The 24,432-nt window shown below is 40.9% G+C and overlaps 1 protein-coding gene across 1 annotated transcript in view; it reads right to left on the bottom strand.

Annotated features, from left to right (window-relative positions):
- PLCXD3 (phosphatidylinositol specific phospholipase C X domain containing 3) overlaps positions 1-24,432 on the bottom strand; it is a 74,864-nt gene that overhangs the window by 3,252 nt on the left and 47,180 nt on the right. Inside the window, exon 2 of the mRNA XM_032676070.1 lies at positions 21,837-22,545. Coding sequence (XP_032531961.1) covers positions 21,837-22,545 — 709 coding nt within the window. The remainder of the gene's footprint in view (positions 1-21,836; positions 22,546-24,432) is intronic.

Genomic DNA, 24,432 nt, shown 5'->3' with positions numbered 1-24,432 from the left:
TTCCTTTTCCTAATGTATTCTTATTAAGCCAGCCTTCAACAAATTCATGCCTCCTTTTGATTAGTGCCTTATCTTATACTCAGTCTACCCTGACATTTCATCTGCAGTTAGGCTTGACAGTTGAATGGGTTATTTCTCTTTTATTGATATTTCACACAGGACACAGTTGCATGACCCCTTGCTCATATGCATATTGTTAGATAAAGTAATGGAAATCTTTTGTTCGTGAGACTAGAGAGCATTTAAAGATAAGTCAGAAATGAATCACATTATCAAACAAAAAGCTTATTTGCACAGCAAAGCCAAATAACACAATCTTGTACAAAAAGACAACTTTTGCCCTTGTTTTCACTGATCTGAAAGATTTGATCTAGGCTATGTGACTCTGTTTATGATAGAAATTAATACAAAAACCCATACAGGTCATCTTTCTCCTATAGTGTCATCTTGAAAGTGGATTACACCAATCACTGTAAGAAACCACATGTTGTTCAGTTTGTTGTTCAGTTGAGTACAAATATCTCACATGCTCACAATAATTATTAGAATAAGCCTGACTTAACATTCCTCAGGGTGGTAGCAGTAAAAACCTTCTTCACCCCTTACTTTTCATTTCCAAATTGTGCCTCAAACTAGTGATTGCTCTCACCGAGGGTTTTAGTCAGGTGAACAAACCACCTATATGACTGTGCTCATAGAAACCCAGCATGTGCCATGGTCTTCATAGATGTTCTTGTGCTGCGCTCTGTCAGACACAGGGGAAGCTTCTAGAAACTTCTCTGCAGCACCTCCCGCTACCAAAACCTTGCCATGCAAACCCAATCCATCTTGCAATGTTGATAAGAAATTATTTTACACATGAGCATATATGCCCAAGCCCCTCAGTCTGCCAGCCCTGACAGCAACACTGCCTCTCTGTTAGGCAGATCCCAGCTCTCCTGCAGAGGATGTCCATGCTTTAGGATCTCACTGCAGTTCTGGCAACAATGTGGCACCAGTCTGGGTTCAGATCCAAGCTTGCAAGGACTGAGGAGAGCCCAGCCATTTGAGCACAGACTACACTTTTAGATGCTCAAGGTTTGTAATCTCTGCTGTTACCCCAATAACTACAGAGGCGTAGTCATACATTCAAAGTCCATTGTGCTAGTGTAATGATTTTTCCTAAAAAAACAGTGTCATGCTTGTAATGACACCATTGAAGTTGCATGCAGGACAGGCTCTGGCTCCCCTGAGGACAACCTCAAGCCTTTCAGTCCTCCAATGACTCAGCTGCCTCTGCTGTAAATTATACAGAGGAAGCTGGATGAGTTGATCAGGAGTTCTGTTGTGGGATGTCAGCGTCTTGAGTAAATACTCTGAAGGCCACAGAAGATGAAAAGTCTTACCTTAACATGCTACAAACTAAGAGCCAGGCAGCAGGAAAAACTGACAGATGCAGAATACCTGCAGCCTTTTAAACTTACTGAGTCTGCTGCCTTCCACAGCTGGTCCAGTCCAGCCCTTATGCCCACAATCCCAGTTCTCAAAAGGAATAATTTCTAAATCCTAAGGGTTCCAAAGCCATGTGTAACCCTGAGGCACATGCACAGAAGAGTGCTGCTTGTCTTAGCCTAGAGCCAGGGTGGAGGTAGTAGGGGTGCTCCTTAGCAAAACCTGTGCCAGGAGAAATAGAGGAGTCTTTTCCTCTCACCCTACTACCTGGGGCACTGTTTTCATCCTGCTGCAGCTCCACTGTCCTGGGTTTGAGTTGGCCAGATCTGACCCTGCCAGGTAGTGCAGCACTGCCCCACAAACCAGCATGTGAAATCAACTCCCTTTTCCACATCCCTGGCAGAAGTGGAGGAGCTAGTGGCACTAGTAGTGCAGGAAGGAGAAAGATACTGGTGGGCTTTAGCTGTGGCAGGGGAGGATGAGAATGGCATGTTACCTGGGTTTGGCAATAGACTGAGATCAGGAATCTTGGTGATAAGTTTTCTGTCCTGAAGGAATATGTAGACTACCTCATTTTCTTGCACTGACTGGAAACCAGGAGGTACCAGACTGCTGCCCCTCCCTCCCTCCCAGGGTGATGGGAGGAAAGTGATGTGACTGATCTGATGTGGAAGCACCTCATAGAAAGGGTCTGGTCCAGCCTCAGCCACCACCACTGCACCTCGGCATCAGCAGTCAGATCCATCCCACCACCCACGCTGCCCAGCAGATTTCTGGAGCAACCTTTGCACCTGCCAAAAAGACTGCATGAGAAGGGAAAGAGTGGAGGAGATCTGCATAGTAGGGACCTACTGATGCTGAACAATGCAATGTCATGCAAAGATACTTAACGTAGCTGTATTCCTTCTGAGACCTAAGCATTTATCTCTAGGTGGCACCGCAATAGGTCAGTCAGAGGTACTCATAATTTGGACATGACCTGGGTATCATGATGGCTTACATCATGACTGCAAACATACCTTACATCGTTTTCAGCCTTTTTTTTAAGGAGCCATATACTTTCCCATATAGCACTGCTATAGCAATTTTCATTTACAGTCCGGTAAAATCTAGGCTCAGCTTTGACACTTATTTTATTACCTCTATTTTCTCCATTCTGCCTGCTTGCTCGCATAAGCAGAAATATGCACAGGTTTATTTTTAAGTTTTTCTCTTCTTTCAGCAACAATTTTCTGATGCATTAAAGGAACTCAGTTGAGAAATGCTGACCTAAATCTAAACAAAATAGGCATAGACCTTTCAAAACTACTGAATATTCAAGGCCTCTCTTTTCTTTAAATCTACCAAAGCTCTCAAGTGGACTTCAATGACATTGAATTTTGTTTAAAAAATAGTAATTAAACATTCAAGTAACTTCAAGCAGCAAAACTGTAAGCCCCATTAAAAGCTTTCAGAAAAAAAAATTACCTAATTACTTGTATTAAAATCTGCTTTAAAAAAGCTGTTCATAAGTATTTTAGTTCAGAAAGAGGGTTGATCATTTGGGTTTTTTTATGTCTGAGTCATCAAAGGCTGACAATGTGACAGAAGACTAATGACAGCAGCACTCTAAGACAGGACCTCCCGTGGTGAAATACCCATTCCTCTCTGCAGAGCTTTCAGGGAAAAGGAGGAGAAAAAGCAACTTTGCAAACACAAAACAAAAGAGCTGTTTGCTGTTTAGAGGTTGATCACTAAAGGCAGAGAACAGGTTTTCTTTGGGAGTGCAAGGAGTCACTAAGAGAAATTAGTCTCATTCACAGGGTGTGATGCTGGCTAGCATTAAGTCCCCATTACCAATAACACCAGTGAGAACTGCAGCAGGTCCCTTTGCTCAGGGCAAAGTGACATGTGGCATTTCTTCCCCCTTCAGCGAAGCACACACCCTCCCTCCCTGTAGCCTTTCTAGCAAGTTGGTGCTACTGTTCAACAAAAAACAGAATCCCTCTGCATGAGGACGTACTCACATGAGCCTGAGTAGTAATCCCTATAGTCCTTAACTTTCCCCTGCTCCATCCAATTTTACCAACCTTTGCAAGAACCCTGAATTCTGGAGCTGTAACTCAGCGCATGCTGACTTTGGTTTTTCAAGGATGCTGAGATTCATCACTCCAGTGGAAGCAGTGAATGTCTTGTGTGTCACTGAATCATAAAAATCACGACTGGAAAGAACTTTGAAAAGTCATTCAAGTTCATCCAGCCCACTTTGAGCAGGATCAGCTACATGAAGATGAGTGATACAAACCGCTCCTGGAAAATCTTCAGTTTAATCAGTACTTACAAACTTTCTCTGTATTCAAAACATCCCTATATAAAAAACCTTATACATCCTCATTGCCTCCAACTGGACTAACCACAACTGGATGCCACCAAAATGATGGCACTAAGGCATGCTGCTCAAGAGTGTTCACTCTGCTCCTGCTAAAGATTTACTCTTCATCAGTAAATAAGCTTCCCTGCAGAGGATGAACCTTAGGTACCATTCCACACTATATAATTCTACCATAATTTTATCTATGGTAAAACTAGTTTAAAAGGTCCTCTTTTATGTGTCAGTTGTTTATTTCTGCTCTCTGATCAAAATTTACAATTCTCTCAGTTGTGCTAATAGATCCGTAGAGGAAAAATCAAAACAGCACATGGAAATGCTCCCTCTCTGTCCCTAATTCACTGGCAAGATTTGATTTATAACAGGTCAGGTCCTCCCAAACTGCTGAATTGAGACAAACAAGGAACAAACAAACTGAAGCACAGAGATTTACATGAGCTCCACACAAACAGGCTGGGAAGGAATTCCACAGATGCACTTCCATACCCCTCAGATCCTCTCTAGGCAGCAGTAGCATTGTCATGAATTTGGCACTACCAAGGTCAGGATGAATAGAACCAGAAAATTTGGACAACACTGTGTAGGAATTTCTTTCCCTAGATCCTGAATGAACGTTCAGCTGACATGTTACAAGAACTACCTACATTAACCTCCAGCAACACTGAATTTATTCTTCTGAAAAATTTGTCTGTAATTCAGTCATCTCCAATTGCTGTATACAGTTTGGAAACACATCTAATCAGATGACACAAACAACTGTGCTGGGGTCAGACGAATCTTTTAATGTAACTGATCTTAGCAGCATACTCTTCAGAGTCACCACGAGCCAGATGTCTTCTCTCCCTGATTGAGCTATTGTTGACTTTCTGGGTTTCATTTTTAAAGAGAGGCAGAAATGAGCTCAAAATGCTTAGTACTACCCTCCCTTCAAAGAACATTTCAGCTAAATGTATTGAACCTACATGTCTATCCTTGTACAAAAATGAAATGGGATATTTAGTAGCAGCAAATGGTGGTTTCTGGAGGTGATTAATGTTCAATATCCTATTTTTCCCTGATTCTATGTTTTAAACTGTTTCACCTAGAGCATTAACTAACAGCATTAGGAATGCAGACAGCAGGAAAAGGATTCAGTGGATGCTGTAGTACAAAAGATCTCACTAGGGAGACAACTGTAGTATTTTGGTTATTTTGGTTAATGTAGTAGGGAACTACATTGGCAATGCTAGAGCTAAAAGCTTGAGCTGCTACCACACGTAAGTGTGGCATTTAGCTTTACATCAAGACTGAAAAAGGCCTTGTAAAACAAGACTTATGCTAGTATGGAAAATGCATAATAGTCCATGGATTAACAGGAAAAATACTACCTACTGTGAGGATGCCTCTGTTCAAAGGCTGTTTTTATTCAGTAATCCAACAGACCAAGTTAGACAAGCTCATCAACTGCTCCTCTGATCTGGAGTTGTGCAAAGTCTTTGACACAGTCATGACATCCTTGTCTCTAAACTGAGGCAACATTAAATTGGTGGATGGACCACTCAGTGGATAAGGAATTGGCTGAATGGTCACACTCTGAGAGCTGGGGTCAATGGCTCAATGTCCAGGTGGAAAGCTGTGACAAGTGGCATTCCTCAAGGGTTGGTATTGGGACTGGCACTTTTTAACATCTTTGTTGGTGGCATGGACAGTGGAATCAACCCCTAAGCAAGTTTGCGGATGACACCAAGCTGTGTGGTGCAGTGGACATGCTGGAGGGAAGGGATGACATCCAGAGGGACTTGGACAGACTTGAGAGATGAGCCTGTGTGAACCTCATGAGGTTCAACAAGGCCAAATGCAAGGTCCTGCAATGGGTCAGGGGAATATCCCGTATCAACATATGCTGGGGGCTGATGGGATTGAAAGAAGCCCAGAGGAGAAGGACATGGGGATGCTGACGGATGAGAGGCTGGACACGAACTGTCAATGTGCGCTCACAGCCCACTCACAGCCAAATGTGTCCTGGGCTGCATCCAAAGCAGTGTGGGCAGCGGGTCGAGGGAGGGGATTCTGCCCCTCTACTCACCTGGAGCTCTGCACCCAGGTTTGGGGGTTCCAGCAGAGAAAGGATATGGACCTGTTGGAATGAGTCCAGAGGAATCCATGAAGATGATATCTGAAGCAGAAGGCTGTAATACCTCTCCTATGAAGACAGGCTGAGGGACTTGGGATTGTTCAGCATGAAGAAGAAAAGGCTTTGGGGAGACCATATTGCACCTTCCAGTACCTAAAAGGGGCCTATAGGAAAGCTGGGGAGGGACTTTTTACAAAAGCATGTAGTGATAGGATATGGAAGAATGGCTTTAAACTGAAAGAGGCAGGTTTTATTAGGAAGAAATTCTTTACCGTGAGGGTGGTGAGACACTGGAACAGGTTGCCCAGAGAAATTGTCGATGCCCCATCTCTGGAAGTGTCCAAGGCCAGGTTGGATGGAGCTTTGAGTAACTTGCTCTACTGGAAAGTGTCCCTGCCCATGGCAGGGGGGCTGGAATGAGATGACCTTTAAAAGGTTGCTTACAACCCAAACCATTCTATGATTCCATGTTAATTGGTGGTTATGTCTTTGGAGATCACACAGTGGTGATCAGGGAGACCAGAGTGGATTTTTTTCAGATTAATAGTGTAGCTTGCAAAACTGTTTTCTTCCTACCTTGAAATGAAACTGAATCTCACCAATATTGGAATTCTTTGCTATTGAATACAGAGACAACTAAAAGGTATGAAACTGCAGGCAGCTGTTTGCCATAGTACCTTGTTCAGTATATTCCAAAATACATTATTCAGACAGACATATACAGAATAATTCATACGGAAGGCAATGTTGAAAAATGCAAGGAAAATAACCATATTCAAATAAGAGAAAGTTGGAGTAAAAAGATGTATCTTGCAGGAGTTTTATACTTTCTTATTGTTTAAAGGTTTACAATGAAGCAATCAACCTAACAAAATTCAAATGGTAAATTATGACAGAAATAATTACCTGTGGAAAAAAAAGCTACAGGAAAATAGCAGTTTTTCATTCTTGCTGCTATCTATACAGCAAGAAGCAAAGGATATAGTAAGGGCTTCAGACAACACATCCAAATAACAGAAATTGGCCATAATTACAGATGATGAATGATGTTGTGATTAAAACAAGTCAGAAAATTAGATGGTTGAGACAAAATTATATAGGAACATACAGTTTTTCAGTTAATTAAAAAAATATTAAATGTCTAGATGATCTTCAATGTAGTCAATTAAACATTCTTTTCTCACTCTTTGGTGTCTTAAAGTTTAAAATTGTAAATTAGATGTATTTTTTAAAAAAAAGCTATTTTGAAATTGTCAAAACACTTCAATATTTCTAAAACATGAAGGTAGAAAATATCAAGCTTAACCGTTGTCTTACGTATTTTCCTCAAACATAACTAGTCTTCAAGTTTGACCCCATTTCACAAATTGAATCAACAGTGTTCACAATTCTGTTTTCCCAGCACATTTCTGTTTAGCATCAAAATTCCTCCCTGCTGTACCTCTCTCCATCTGAGGCACCACTTCTTCTGCTTCCTGCTGTCTATTCTTTTCTTCAGCAAGCCTTCTTCTGCATAGCTGGTTTTACAATTTCCCTGGTAAGGTGTGTACCAAAGGGATACACAGGGTCAAGGGTCGTTATTGCACCACTGTCATGGCCACCCAGGATTTTGGCACCCAGTACCCCAGGCTGGTGCCTAGACCATAGGCTAAAGGGGTCTAGGGATGTCACACACCTGCTAGCTTCTCCACAAAAATGGCTTCCTCTCACCACAGAGGAGGACTAGGCTGCTTATTATAATTTATACATTTTCTGGCTTCTAGCTCTGGCCTCCCACAGCTAAATCAGCTTTGTTAATCAGCTGGATCCCAGAGGCACTATCCTTCTAAATAGCATCCTGGGCACTGCTGTGAATCATTTACCAGGAGCAGCCTTCCCTGAGCTATTCCTCTTTCCTTCTACTTACTTTCCTCACAAAGCCCAGAGCATTCATATGATAAACCCTTTACTATGCCAATGATAATTACCCCAAATACAGTACTCAAGAGATATTACAAAATAGTCACTGCTCTTTTACAGTGAGAAATGTTTGTTCCGGATACAGCTGGGGTCGAGAGGCTCACTGGGTTTTCTTCCTGCCAAGCTCGTCCCAGGTCAGGAGAAACTGTCCCTCTAAGACAGACTTCTCTGACTCCTCAATAACCATGAATGAATACTGCAGAAGCACCTGTTTCCCCATCCCCAGGTGGAGGTCCCCATCCCATGTGTCTCAAGACCAGAGCACTCCTGGGGCTCCTGCAAGCAGACTAGCAGGGAACAGAACACCGTGAGATCCTGTCTTCCCATCTCCGGTCATAAGGCAAGTGCCACGGACAAAACTGAGCATAGCTGCCTTTGGAAAGCCAGGTTAGCAGCCATGATGTTCTCCTGTAGAAGAGGGCCTGGGAGGAATCTGCTAACTAATGATCTCTGTTCCTCTTTCAAAAGCTGGCAGAGCTCATCTTAAAAGCAGTCAGCTTTCTCACTTCCACTTTTCCAGCTGTAAGACTGCTGGAAAACTTCACTGCAGGGAGCCCTCCTCTCACTTCCAGCTTAAATTTATTTATTCAGTGTATACATGTTGCTCTTGTTGAGAACACCAGCCTTTAGCCTAAGCTGTTCTTCTCCCTCCCTGGTATTTATTCCCCTGTGATATTTACAGACAGTAGGCAATCACACAGCATCTCAGGCTTCACTGTGCTAGGATTAACAAGTTCTCTCAATATCTTCAGCAATTCACATCTTGTTTATCCTAGTTAGTAGTCCCTCTCTGCATCTGTGCCGATTTTATCTACTCCCCAGAACATGGATGATCAGAACTGCACTGAACATCCAAAAAAGATATCCTACCCACACCTCAGATAGTAGTATCATCACCTTTCTGCACATGCTGGAAATGTCTAGGTGTGTATCAAGAGGATACCACCCTTTATTCCAGATTTTTCCCATTGAGGGCTCAGCTTTAGCCAGCCATGGGTGACACTCCAGCATCTGCCTTGCCTGGTATTCCCAGCTGATGAGACCTCACCTTACCAGAGCGTGCTCCCATCACTATGACCTTGCACTTCACACCACTGAATGTCATCTTATCTCTAAGTACTGAGGTATCCAGGTCTTGCTGTATGTTTCCCCTCAGCTTTCCTTTGTTACAATGTAGCCTCTTCATGTTACTAGCAAACTCCACTAGCAGTTCCCTACAGCCCACTTCAAGTTCCTTCATGGAAAAACTAGACATGACCGGGCTCTTTGAGGACTCTTCAGCAAGTCCAACTTAGTTTTGGGTTTCCAAATTCCATTTCAGTTGATAACATCCTACTTAATACTTTATCAGCTGCATTATACATTATTCACCAGCTGCACCTGGTGATTCTGCCCCTCTGCCCTCGTGAGACCCCACCTGTAGACCTGCATTCAGCTCTGGGGTCCTCAGCACAGGAAAGACATGGACCTGCTGGAGTGGGTCCAGAGCAGGATACAAAGATGATCAGAGAGGTGATGCACCTCTTCTACAAATACAGGATGAGAGAGCTGGGGTTGTTCAGCCTGGAGAAGAGAAGGCTTCAGGGAGACCTTATAGCAGCCTTCTAGTACTTAAAGGGTTTTATAAAAAAGAGGGAGGGTAACTTTTTACATGGTCAGATAGTGATAGGACAAGGAGGAACAGTTTTAAACTAAACAAGGAGAGATTTAGATTAGATTTAGGAAAAAAATTTTCACTGTGAGGGTAGTGATGCACTGGAAAAGGTTGCTCAGAGAAGGTGTGAATGCCCCATCCCTGGAAGTGTTGAAGGCCAGGTTGGATGGGGCTTTGAGCAACCTGGTCTAGCAGAAGGTATCCCTGGCCATGGTGGGAGGGTTGCAACTAGATGATTTAAAAGGTCCTTTCCAAACCAAGCCATTCTATGATTTTTTGATTGCTGATATCCCAAAATTTTCCTGTGAAATTGCCATAAACAGATTACAAAACCAAATGTATAATGACACTATCTACCTTTGGCAAAACCTCATCAACACTTATCCTGCTTTCCATTAACCTCTGTATCTTCAATTATCGCTTTTTTCTGTCTAAGCTCTTCACTCTTGTGAACACCGGAGGCAGCTCAGACCATTCCCCTGCCATTTTTAGATTAGGTCATTAATTTTTGCTGCTTTCCACTCTAAACCACTGTTTTCAGAGGTCTGCTTTAACATGTGCAATGCTCATGCTAGTCTTCTAGCTTTTCTGCTATGGAGATTAGACAGATCACTTTGCTCTCTGCTTGAACATATTCACTTTTTACAGCTATTATGAAATATCTTCCCCAATGATACTGAGAGTGACAATTCAAACACTGCTTGGTAAACTAACTTCCAAACTCTCCAAACTGGATATGAAGATATGTGGGATTAATAACAGTTATTTTAACCAACTCACAAGGGCCTATCACTAAGGTAGTAATGGTACAGTTCACTGTACAAAGGAATCCACTGGAGGAAATATAATCTGCTTCTTTCACTCTGGTAGATAGTTCTGGTGACTTCTAAGACATCCTTTTTAACATTCATTACTGGTAGATTCTCAAATCAAATACAAATAGTCATCTTTACTTTTAATTCAACCTTATTGCCAACAGTCTTGAGAAGTCTAGATGATACTACAATGGCAGCATAACACGACTGACAGTGAAGTTCAGATCAGTTAAAAAGCTGAGTCAGACTCTTCCACATTGCATAGTCACAAATCACTACCTCTAGACTACAGTTGCCAACATGCTGTCTGTTTTGACTTCAAATAATTTTAAATTTTAGAAAGGGCAGTTGGGCCATTTAACTTCTACACAAAACAATGAGGTTGAACTTTCTCAGGGAAAAATTAAGAACAGATTCTGACTTATTTCTCCTGTAAAAAAAAAGTAGAAGACCCTGAAATATGCCACAGTATTACTTGGACAACAGTGTCTCCCTGAAGAACTCTGCCCTTCTACAGTGCTTATTACCACGCACTCCAGGTTAATTAATACTGTTAATAATAATTCTACTTTGCTTGGCTGGTGGTATTCACCCTATAGACAGTAGATAAAACTGTAGGTTCTAATAGCCATAAGCAAAATTAAAATAGACATTAGGAATGAGACAAAAAATATACCATCTGGAGACTGTCACTTGATCAATATCAAGGGGCAGGCAAAAGTTGGATACTTCAATGCTAGATATCTGTTGTGGTACTAAATAGATCTGAAACCAACATATCAAAACCAACAACTGCTGTTAAAACTCTAGCATTTAAAAATGTGATTTTGTTTCAAATTAGAACGCAAAATCAAAATGTTGGCCTCTCCCATCAAAAAAAGTTCAAGACCTATTTCTGACTACAAAAATGAAAAGCTGTGAATATAGAAACAGCACTAAATATTGCAATTAACACTGTAACATAAATCTAATGACAAAACAGAATTAATAGAAGTGAAAATGGAAATGTTTTGACATAAAATATCTTGTTAAAATAGACTTCTCCCTGGGGAAAAACTCCAAAAGCAGCATTCCTGGAAAAAGAGTAGACTTTAAGACACCTGCAGGTTTCAATAAAAAGCTGCATTGATGGGAAAAAGAACAAATGGATTGAAACAATTTACATAAACATCCACTTGATGCCACATCTAACAAAACCAATAACTGTAGACCAAACTCTTAACAAAGGAAATAAAGTATTAACCAATATACCACTGATGTGAGCTCAAATTAGCTTTAAAAACAAAAATGTTGTAGCACTCTTACTGATTCTGATTAGCGCTAAATATAAGCACATATTTTGAGAAGTCTCATGTTTCCAGTAATACTGGTAAATTCTGGATTGATCTCATATTTTATTTAATGAGAACTCCACATCAATGAACCATGGCTGCTAACAATCAGGGAAAAGGTAGACTAAAAAACACACTATATAGCTTGTAAAAATTTACTAGGGGACTGCAGAGGATGCATCAACAACACACTAAAATTCCCCTGGAGAAAAGCCAGGATAGACACTTCGTTGAGAAACACTGTAATAAAGAGGTCATGGAATAACTGATTAGTTTGGGTTGAAATAGACCTTTAAAGGTTATCCGAGGGATACCATTTGTCACTGATGTCCATCAGGACTCTGAGCTGTTGACCACTACCCTCTGGATGTGACTATCCAGGCAATTCCTTATTAACCAAACAGTCTTTCATCATCAAGGTCATATCTCCAATTTAGAGAGAAGGATGCTGTGGGGGACCATGTCAAAGGCTTTATAGTCCACACAGATGACATCCCCTGTCCACTGATGCATCACAGAAGGCCACTGGTTTGGTCAGGCAGGACTTGCCCTTGTTGAAGCCGTGCTAACTGTCCCAAATCACCTCCCTGTTCTCCATGTACCTGAGCATAACTTCTATGAGGGTCTGTTTCATTATCTTCCCAGGCACAGAGGTAAGGCTGACAGGTCAGTAGCTACCAGGGTCTTCTTTTCTACCCTTCTTAAAAAAGGGTACAATGTTTCTCTTTTTACAGGCACCTGTGACTTCACCTGATTTCCATGACTTTTCAAATATGATGGAGACCAGCCTGGCAACTCCATCAGCCAATTCCCTCAGGACTTCAGGATGCATCTCATCAAATCCTATGGACTTATATACTGTCAGTGTGACCCAATGCACTGGTATATTGTGCATCGACAGAGATGTTATTTAAGAGATGGATTTACAAACACAAACCTGGAGAAAATACAAACCACTTACAAAAATCACAACAAGCAGATGTGAGTCTGTATTTCAGAAGAAATGTACCCTGAGAAGAGCTGGTACAGTGAATGCTGGCTGTTAGCAGAATAGGAAGGTTACTGAGAGGGAATTACAGAAACCGACCATTGTTGTCAGTCCATCCAGTGCATTATTTCATAGAATCACAGAACATTCTGATTTGGAAGGGACCCATAAAATGTCTGAAGTCTAACGCCTGGCCCTGCACAGGACAACCCCAAGAATCACACCAAGTGCCTGAGAGCATTGTCCAAATGTTTCTCAAAGTCTGGCAGGGTTGGTGCTGTGACCACTTCCCTGGGGAGCCTGTTCCAGCACCCAAACACCCTCTGGGTGAAGAATCTTCTCCTAATATCCAATCTAAACCTCCCCTGACACAGCTTCATGCCATTCTCTCAAGACCTGTCACTAGAAAGAAGAGATCAGCACCTTCCTCTCCTCTTCTCCTCGTGAGGAAGCTGCAGACAGTTTATCAGGTCTTCCCTCAGCTTCCTCTTCTCCAGGCTGGACAAGCCAAGTGACCTCAGACACTCTCCATATGGTATCTCCTCTAGATCCTTCAGCATCTTTGTAGCTCTCCTTTGGATGCTTATGTTTCAGTTACTAGAGAACAAAGCAACGTCCTTCCTGAGCTGAAAAGTATTTTTCAAGCAACAGCCCCCCTATCTGTCTTACAAGAAATAGCTCAGAAGAAAAAAAAATTCCAGATGTTTATCATGGAGGATTAATGCCTCCACAAACGTCCCTCAGATTGGAGAGCTCAGAGGAGAGAGGTTTCCATCAAGACAAAACCATTCAACTAGATTTATGTCTCTCCTGTTCTAGCATAGCCAGACAGTAACAGCAGTGAAATACTATCCAACCGAGAGAGGGAGCCAGCAGCAAACACCACTAGGCATATCATTATCAGCCAAATGTTCTGTGCTGAGATTCACAAAAGGCTCAGAAGAACTCACTGTGCCTAGTGTGAAAATAGGGCAAGAGCACACTCCCATTTCCAGTGCCACAGTGATGACCTTACCCCTCTCAGCTGAGCCCTGTCCTTTACCTTTGGCAGAAGGATGCTTAACAGATGGATCAGACTGGGCACTCGTCATGCCACGAGCTCCTACTTTTCTCAGAAACAGTGCCAGTACCTTTGACAACACACAAATACCTTGATGACATTCCAGCAATGAGCTTTAGGACCACTCGCCTAGCACCTGACAACAGCCTGAAACAGGGTCCCTGGTATGGAACATTTTTTCCTAAATCTTTACCATTTTTAAAGGCTGATAGTAACACTCTAGTTTCAGATTTATATTTTCACCTTAACTGCCCAAACTCTTACCATCACCTCACATGCAGCTGAAGTGGAAACGAAACTTGCTGGGCTGACTGATTGCAGTAGCTTAGAGAAGCAAGCAAAACAAAGTAAAAAGAGCATGTGTGGGAGGAGCGAGATGGAGAAAGGTGGCTAAGGAAAGGATGTGACAACAGTGGTCCTTGCACAGAGGCAGATCCTCTTCTTGATGCAGGGAGGGTGGCATGACCCCCACACAGCTGACAGCTCACTTGAGACAGCCCCACAGTATGGGAAAGACATTGAGATGCTGGAATGAGCCCAGAGAAGGGCAATAGAGCTGGGGAAGGGTCTACAGATTAAGTCATATAAGAAGCAGCTGAAGGAGCTGGGGTTGTTTCACCTCCAGAAAAAGAGGTTCAGGGGCGACCTCATTGCCCTCTACAACGTTGTACAGGTTTTAACAAGGTGAAGGTTGACCTTCTCTCCCAGGACATGAGGAAATGGCATCAAGCTGCACCAAGGGAAGTTTGGATTGGAGATCAGGAAGAATTTCTTCACTGAAAATGTGGTTAGGCATTGGAACAAGCTGCCCATGGAGGAGGTGGAAACACCATCCCTGGAAATGTTCAAGAAACTACTGGATGTGACACTTAGTGCTACAGTTTAGTTGGCATGACAGTGTTCAGTCAAAGGTTGGACTCAAGGATCTTGAAGATCTCTTCCAACATTAGTGATTTTTTTTATTCTAAATCCAAGTAGGAAGGGAATAAAGATCCATGGCTGTCCCTCTTTGCTGTCCAGCAGCAAAATTAAGGTGTCCATTACCCAAGATCTGATATCATACTTGATTTACTGCACAACAGTGCATGCTGGAAGAACTGAGAGTTCCAGAATGCTGCTTGAAAGATAAAATTAGGCAGGTTTCAATACCCCACCATGAAACAAATGATGGCAAGGTTCATTTTTTTTTTGCTATAGCTCAGAAAACAAAAATGTTCAATGGGAAAGTGCCTATATCTCACCACAGCTCCTTTTCCTCTCTAACCACTTAGTGTCCTTCATATCTTAATACTCTTTTATGATATAATACATTCTGGATGACAGTTGCTTAGTTACAAAAACCCTCAGATCAACAGCTACAGTATTAAAATATTGCCAAAGGTCAAATCCCACTGTATGATATTCAACATCTTAAAGACATGTCTTTTATTATTTTTCTTAGTGTCTGAAATAAATACTAAAAAACATTTTAATATAACAAGCTGTGCTCTGTTGAAGCAACTGTACAGCCAGGGTCAATACATGCAATTATATCATTATAATTATAGACAAACTATTATTATTATCTTTGACTACATCAATTTTATATCTTAGCCCTTCCCCTACCCCCCCCCCCCAAAAAAAAAAAATCAATTCTGGAGGAAATTAGAATTATGAAACATTTGGCTAGAAGTAAAATTGTAAAGAAAAGATCAGTAAAAGAAGGTTAAATATTTCCAGGCTTTATATTGCATGAAACCTGCATCTTTTACAACGGCAGTGGCTCTTTAAGAAAGAATTGCATTGTTTCCCACAGACATTACTGTTTTAACAGAAGAAAAGCATGGGCATTTTTACAGCTTATGCAAGTTCTGCATCATATAGAAGGTGGTACATTCTCAAGATATTCAGCCTGACTGCTTTCCCTATTTTCAAATCCTTTTCCATCCCCCTCTTCCAGTATCTCTTTTTCACCAATGTGGCACCAGGGTGTCAGAATTCCTGCTTCTTCTGCACGCTTTACCCCAACACAACTCTAGCTGTAGCCTGCATGCCCAACTGCTCATTCAGTCCACAGAGGCTACTGGGGAAGCATTTAATGAAATTAACTGCACGCTTGGTGTACCTTCTGACGATGGATCTAAGGGGGTTCTGTAGCTAAGGTTTCCTTAACACCCTTTCCTATCTTACACCTTTCCTACCATCCAAATGGAGGTAGATACTGCAGAAGTCAGGGATAGACAGCTGACTTCTCATGCGACAGTGCAGATGCATTCTCCCTAGATTGCATTTGAAAGCTCTAAGGCTTTAGAGGATGCTGAGAATTGCTCAAGTCTGTCAGGAATGATACAGCATGTTCAAACATATAGCAAACATGTGAGTTAGTCCAGAACTGTCCAGTTCTCTGCTTCAAATTTGACAAGGATGTGTCTACAGATCTACTTATTCATATAGTCCTGAAGGCAATGGTTTGCAGCTTGCAGGTGCTAACATAACAGAGAGACATGGATGTCCCAATACCTACTGAATTTGTATTTGTTTGAGTTTGCATTACATATCATTGCATTACAGAAAATTATTACCAGCTTGAAAATCACCTTGTGAATACATCTGGAAGAGCTTGTTTGTGTAAATCTGTGTTCATTTTGTACCTTATAAGTGAAGAGTGGAAGGATCAATCCATCAAGGAATCATTCCCTTCACAACGAGGTAAAAGCAGGTGCATAGACCCAGGCCCAACATCAGTAAATGCATTTTTCCTGGGGTCAGAAATTGTTAGCATCTATTAGCTGTTGAGTTTCCTCAGTGATCTGAGTAATGCAGAAAGATCAAAGAAAACCCAACTGACTTAGTGAGACATTTGCAATTTCACTACAGCAGCCATAGAGACTGAAGCATGAAATCTTTGAGACAAGTAGATGTTAGTGACAGCTTACAGCAGTGGGGCTGAGTGAGTGAATGAGCATTTCCTGTTTGTGATGGAAAACACTTGCTGCTTTCTGTACATGAGGGGTCACACTGTGCTCAGTGTGTGGTGACGGGATCACATAAAATATATTTACAAGTAGTCACACAGCATATACTGTAACGCAGTATATATAACTCACATAGTAAGCAGGTGTTTCGGTGCCTAACATGATAAAGCTCACAAGCAGACAAAATAGAAGGAAAGACTGTGAGACAACCCCACACACCACAAGAAAACACCAAGACAACTATCCCAAACAAACACCCAAAAAACAAGACACTGATAATGGTGGTGGTTACAGAGCTGGTGATCACCATGACAGTCTCCTTTCTGGACAAAAACCCACAGGATACTAGTAGGTATGTAGATAAATGCTTCAATGAAGTTATTAAAAATCCTCTGCTCCTGTATTTTGTGGCAATTTAATACTATTCCAGGTTCATGACCAAAGCCTTCAGACACAACCACCCAGGGAATACTGTATTAAAATTCTCATGCAGACAGATGCTCCAATGATGAAATGTCACTACACATACACAGTCGACTTGGGATTTTACTGTGCAGGCCTGTTGACATGGTAGATAGATTCTTCAAATGAAACCAAGGTCTCCCTGTGCTGTTCTGTGTGCAAACACAGAGACTGCTTCTTGTGTGGAAAGACTGGAAAAGTAATTAAGGATAGTTTGAGGAAGAATAGAAATACTAAGGATTTATCTGGATTGGCCAGGGTACTTTTGAATTCCCTACCAACATACCAGAATGCCATTTTGTGCCTTCTAGGGTCGGGGAGGGGGAGGGAAGAGACAAAAAAAGACAACCACCTCCAAAGGCAAGCATGGTCCAGTCAAGCAAGTATGTTATACCACACACATTAGTGAGGGACAGAGCCCCTGATTGCCTGTCGGCAGTTAAAGAGCTGACACACCAGCTTGTCGAGTCCTGAAATCCAAACCAGCTCACTGGAGCCTGCTGCTCTCCTGCAGTCCATCACAGAGACAGATATCAAGGTTACAATCAGGAAGGATGCACAGACAATTAGGAAAATATGGCTGTCACAATCACCATATCTGTTGTTTTGCTTTTTCACATAAAATAGTTTGAGTATGGCATCAATCAGCACCAAGGATCAAAGTATGATCAATTCCCACTCTTCCTGCCATGCAGAAACTCAAAATTCAGCTGACCGAGATATGCACCATCAGTAACTGACTCAAAAAAATCCCACTTCTTGCAACTTCAGGGATCATTTTTCATGCAATATCCACCTATTTCTAGCTAAATCTGACTCTGCTTAGTTCATGACTGTACCAAGAGATGCCTTTTCTCCTGACAGCTTCTGTGGCCTACTTACCACCCCTGCTGTTAATAGTGTGGATTGGATGCTTTGCCTCCACTTCCAAAGGTTCATTCTTAGGTGCAGGATTTGGGTTTTTTTTAATTTGGTTTGGTTGATAAGGAGGAGCCACAGGGAACATTATCCTTAGAGATTAATTTGGAAATCAAGTGACAATTGGCAGGGGATGTGTTTATTTTCTATTTTTTGAAAGCTTTAAAAGTATCACAGTTTTTTTGCATCATCTGAAGGAGATCTAGTCTTCTTCTATATTACTAAACCTCAGAGACAACAAAGAGAATATCATGCTTGTCTCAAGTGTCAGAGATAAAATTAGTAATTTCACTGCAAATCAGAAAACAAACTAGATTATTAGGAAGAACAGCTCTACACTAATCAAAAGGGTGTCTCACAACCACCTTTTAGATGTACTAAAGGCAGCTGTCTCACTGTGAGTTTAATTCAATGAACACATGGAATGTAATTTATTTGGCACATACTGTTTGCTAATCAAAGAGTATTTCTTGGCATCTAAACTGTGTGAATGACAGAATGTTAAGCCTGAAAACATACTCATAGTCCTCAAAGTTTTTCATCAAATCCAAGAAACATAATGTGCACACATGCAAGCAATTCTTCTCATTCAAGTAATGAAGATGAAATCTGTGTTATCAAGTTTTGTTACACTGAACTGTGGTCCTAGGGAGACCTTACAAGAAATGGCTTTTCCCTCTCATGTTTGTGCAGGACAGAAGGCTTCATGACTTTATAATTTCTCCTTCTTTCTAATTACTGTACCACAGAACACTACCTATGATGACGACAAAGCCTGTGAGCAAACCTTATCAGTAGAAAACAGTCCTGGTATATCTTCACTCAATTCAGACTTAGGAGCACGAAATTGGTTTCTTTGTTGATAATTTTTTTTTTTTAATCAAGGTTACTGTGGGCCTCCCATCTTGCATATCTATGGTGCGGGGAACAGGTTAAGGAATAACTTCTCTTTTTCTTCTGAAATGTATTGCCTTGGGAGACTGCTCTACTGCAGTGTGAATGTGTGGACGTCCACCACCACAGGCAGTCATGATGAAAAGCCATTAAACCAACCATCTTGGTTACAGAGGAATATTTCACTGTGCTCTTTCACAACATAAGCTAAAAAACAGCAGAAAGGAGCATGGATTGCTGCACGGTGTCTGCTCACAGTTTTTCTAGTCCGACAGATGCTGTGACTGAGGAAAACCAGGTTCTCCCTCTAAGATAGCCATTGCTCTTCAAATCATAAATAATCTCAGGACTAATAAACAACTGCAGAAATCAAAACCTGGTACGTTTTACTGAATTTGAAAGGATCTGAATTTTGCTCTATTATCCATATGTAAAAGGCTTCTGTACAGATGGAAGAAAAAAACAAAAGAAATTACTACAGGTTTTATTCGAAAATGCCAAAGAAATATTTCTCAAATGTAATGCCTAGTTTAGGAAAAAAACCCAAACGAAACCCCACACCAGGATTGTTTGAAAAATTCAACCTTTTTCCACATTTGCATTCAGATCTTTTAAAATTTAATGTGTGGGAAAAACCCCATCGAAGTACGGTCACAAAAGTGCTCCAAAAGCAATCTTAACGTAAAGCTCTTCACCAGCATTTCTTAATAAGGAGAAAACAGTATAATATGTATATCTATTTAGTAACTGGTAAAAAAAGTCCATATGTTATCTGCCTGGACACGGTGATGAGATTTGACCTGTATATTTATTCTGAAAAGGACAGAATAATCTTTTTAAAACTAATTAAGAGATGGTTCAAGGTAGCAAACACAGCACAGCTGGAACATATATCTTGGCTCCTTTCATACGGATTACATACTTTTAAGTTACCAAAACTTTAAGGCAGTGAGGTTGAAGAGGACTGTGCAAGTTCTACTAATTACATTTCATCTTCTAATTGCTCGCCTATTTAACAGGATCATCATAAAATGAGGAGCAGTTCTGAATATACTTGATGTTTACTTTTAGAGCAGTTAACTCAACATACAAGCTCAGTTTTTTCTGTACATTATCACACATTTCAAGCCTGGAGATAATTTTAAAGGTCCATTTTTTTTCATAGTGGCTATAAGAGTTATGCAAAGAAAGAAGCAAGTACCCATGCAGCAGATGTGATTACACGTTTGAGGCTCATGTGAAAAATCTTAGTTGAAATTTGGAAAAACAATATTTCCAGGTTTTTCAGTCCAATTATTTACTGACATTCAGGTTAGTCACAATCTCAAAATTTGCTGTGGAGAAAGACATACTATGAGTTCAAAGGCTCAGGACATTCACAGGTAAGTCATATTCAGCATCTTTTTGAAGCCTTTGTTTTTCCAAGCAGCTTCAAGAAAGTACATTATGAGCTAGAGAAGAAGAAAATGGATTTTAATGGCTATTTTATTGATGCAGCAAGCTTTAAGAACAACCTGTTAGTTTCCCGATTGTGCTACTTCATGTTCTAAAGGACATTCAGAAAGATGTTTAGCAGAGAAAACAAATCCCTGAACAATAAGGTGTTTATCGGTAAAACCCATCAACAAAGTAGTATTTCAGCATAGAGAAGTGCTCTTCAGACTCAGAAGAAAGGGAGATTCTCCAGTCCAATGGAGCCTATAAAACATAGATGAAGGATATACCAACAGCTGCAAGTGCAGTCACACAAGAACTTCTGAAATACATTCCACTGCTCATAAAACCTTCTATGTCAATGTTTTACCATTTCACGTGAAGTTTTCACCTAATTTTTAAAGTTAACAGTTGCTTGGAAAGCTGCCATAAAAATGGCTCAACATTTCTCAAAGATAAGGCATGTTTTCTTTGCAGGCGCTGCGTCATTCATCTCGTAGAATGGGATAGTATTTGCAACAGACCTTCCTGGCGCAAGCACATTCATGCAGAGAGCGGAATACTAACAGGCCAGTGACACCCACTGTAAATTTTTTTTTACACTCTGCAGCTCTTTATTTTTAAGGAGAAAAAACCCCAAAAACAACAGCTTTTGCATGTTGGCATTAAATTACAGGTTTCCTACCAAGTTCTCAAGAACATAGTGCACATATACCTTTAAGCTGAAAATTGGCCATGATTTAATGAAGTCAGAAAGGTATAAATAATGCATGTCTTTCACAGGCAGCTTTTTTTGTAATTTAACAACTAATAGCCTTTCAAAAAAGTATTCCATGTACAGAACCTATGTAGTCTCCTGTATGATAAGTGAGAGACTGTTAGGAGTCGAATTCACTCTAATGTTGTCCTGCTAGCTTCAATATGATGTGTGATTGTACGGAGACAGAGAAACTACGCAGCTTTAAGGTGTGCAAATGTAGTTAAGGATGCTAAGTCTGCAGCATCAGGCTTTGCTGATGAGCCAGGATGAACAAATTATTTATCCAATAACTGATGCATAAATAAAACCTTAAATTATCTAGATCATGTAGATAGATTTGTCCACATTCAGTAGGGAAATCCCAGGTAAGATAGTCATGGTGAGAAATCAAATTTGAAAACCAGAACAAATTAGCAAAACCTGTGTTCACAAAAATAAAAAATAGAAAGTAAAAATTAAGCCAATCCCATAATATCTCACTAGGTTTTAAGCGGCAGATTTTCTTTCAGGACATAAAAGCTTGTCCTTGAATGTGTTTCTCTTTAAGATTTTAGAATTGTGCCCAAGTTCTGATTAGCCCACAGTAGCATGGGAGAAATGCTTCTACTGGGGTTTCTTTAAATGGAATTAGAAAAACAGCACTACCAACACACACACTTGGCACAGTCAGCACACCTTACCAGCCATAAACTTACCTTTCTGTGATTGTTTCTCTGAGACCACTAGCAACCCCTTTCACCACTGTACTAGCCTTTGGTGTCAGCACTATTTGAGATATAAAAAAGGAGCCCTTCTTTCTTCTTTCAGTGATTGATGCCTGGAGGAACTGAATCAGTTTTTCCGGATCCGTTGTGTTTGCCCAAGGAGCTGGCATCATCTGGCCTGGCCAAAGAAATGCTACCTCAACAGCCACTGGACTGTGGTAGAACACCAGCACTTGGTGTTCCTTCTCCCACAGGTACTGGAGGGTGACTTCATGGGCAAATATAGCAGGGCACATTTTGTTTCCATACGTATCTTTGAGCATCTGGACAAGCTTTTCATGATGGTACTTCTGCATCCCATAGAAGTGATTGAAGTCCAAGAAGACCACTTCTTTTGGGTGCTCAGTGAGAAATGCATTGATCTCCTCCAGACCCTCCTTGACTTTGGCACTGAATAAACCATGAGCAAAGTAGAGCTCATTGTCTGGGTCTCTGGGCTTGGTGGAAATTCTAAGATCAAAATACCGTATACCTGCCCCCAACTGGCTGGTGAAGTTCATGGTCTGTGTAGCCAACCACTTCCTCATCAGCTTCTTAGCCACAGTCCCAAAAACTGACACAAAATTCTGGACTGTTTCCGGCTGTTCAGGCCCAACTGGAGAGGCTTCATCGATGTAGAAGCTAAAAGAGTCATGAGACCCTAAAAACACAACAGAGGAAAAGTATCAGCATTGTATTTGTAGATTAAAAGTAATTAGTGATTTTTTTCCTTAATAAACATAATTTTCTGACCTGTACCGCACTCACCAACCACCTCTCCCACCCTTTCCCTCAATAACAGTACATTTGGCAGCATTTCCCCACCAGCACTTTGTAGGAACTTGAAAGAAAGGTAATGCCTGTTTCACTGCTTGTCTGATGCTTGGTCACTCTCTTCCAGCTCTTACTTATACCTTTAAGCACAATGAAGCCAGTAGGTTCTCAACATTGAAGCAGTTCTGGTAGCAAAGATAGTCATATAATAAATCCCTCGAGCCAACAGGGAGAATCTGGCCCTGCACACTGAATCATGCACTGTCTAATTTGCAGAATCAAAGGAAACAAAACAAACCAATATCATTCCACACACACCTTTATAGCCAGCTAAAATAGGAGTTGAAAAAATGCCAAGGACACATAATCTTTCTGACCTTTATTTCAAGTCTCGTCTGCTCATCCACAAGGTTACTGAATCCTGTTTTCCTTCTTAAATTTACCTCTAAAATTCTTTCCTTTACTTTGCTAAATAAGTGCAATAGATAGAAACAAGGATAGCACTGCATTCCACTGATAAAATTCAGAAACTCCACTGTGTGCTCTTGACAAGAATGGGGTATACTTCTTAACATGTCTATGTACAGGAGTTATTATTTTCTACAATATAGTTGAATACAAATATGTATGGCACTTTGCTATGCAAAATTCTCTGTCTTAAGGTATGTCCATTTAAAAAAAAAACCCACACCAAAACCCAAACCAACCAAAAAAAACCAACTAAACAAACAAAAACCCAAAAGCCCCAAAAACAAACAAACAAAAACCCCCAAAACAAAACAAAAAACCAACCAACCAAAAAAAACCCCAACAAAAACAAACAAAAAACCCCCAACCAACCAATCAAAAAAAAAAAGGCAGTAGTTAATTTTGCTCAGCATTTAGACATCCCCATGAAAGCAGGTGATAAATCTCAGGACATCTGTGAATGATGTGCATGATCATTCTCCTGCAAGGGGCTTCATCTTGCTTTATGGAGAGATAAGCTGACCAGAGGAGATGTTTATCACCTTTGTCTACCCTCAGCCTGCTGAATACCTGGTGGTAAGACCTGGCAGTTTCTACAAAAACACTGTCCATCTGCTGGCACAGCCACACTCTCACTATTCCAGCCAAAGAAGATGCTTCTGGTCAGATTCATGGCAGCAAGCAGATCTGCTCCTCTGCCTCAGACACACTGCTTGCAAACCTCCTTCAAGGTCAGCAGGACTTGCACTCCTGAAATGGACTGCAGCACTAGGCCCTCAGACATCCAAATCCTACATCAAAATGAGTTCAGAGCACTAGTCTTGCCTGTCACCAATGCTTTTGTAGGTGCTTTTCAAAATTACTTTGCATGCTGTAGCAAGTAAGTATCACATTAATGAAATCCTGCCAGTCAGTCATTTCTGAGAGCGATGCTATTTCACCTGAACTGGAATAAATCCTATAAACTGAGGCAACAGCTATAACATTTTCTCCTTTAGCAATAAATGGAGTCACAACAAATCACCTAAGACTCTGGCTTGGATTTGGCTTTGTTTAATCTGAGAAATGTCTTTAAATTTTGTATACCTCTGCTTTTCATGGTTGTCTCTTTGAACTGCATTTTCCTTTAAATATTAGATACATTTTCCGTTTTGATGAAGCTTTCTGCTGCTAAGTGTTGAAGTGATAACATATTTCTTGCAGAACCTGATTAGATCATGCAGTATCTGGTTACACACTGATATCCTCAGGGACTAGATCTGCATACAGAATTCTAATGGTAAAACAAATGATTAGAGCAGTGACT

The sequence above is a fragment of the Chiroxiphia lanceolata genome, chromosome Z (assembly GCF_009829145.1).
Source record: "Chiroxiphia lanceolata isolate bChiLan1 chromosome Z, bChiLan1.pri, whole genome shotgun sequence".
In the NCBI taxonomy this organism is placed as follows: Eukaryota; Metazoa; Chordata; class Aves; order Passeriformes; family Pipridae; genus Chiroxiphia; species Chiroxiphia lanceolata.
Note: the sequence above shows the minus strand (reverse complement) of the source record. Positions and strands in the feature narration are given on the sequence as shown.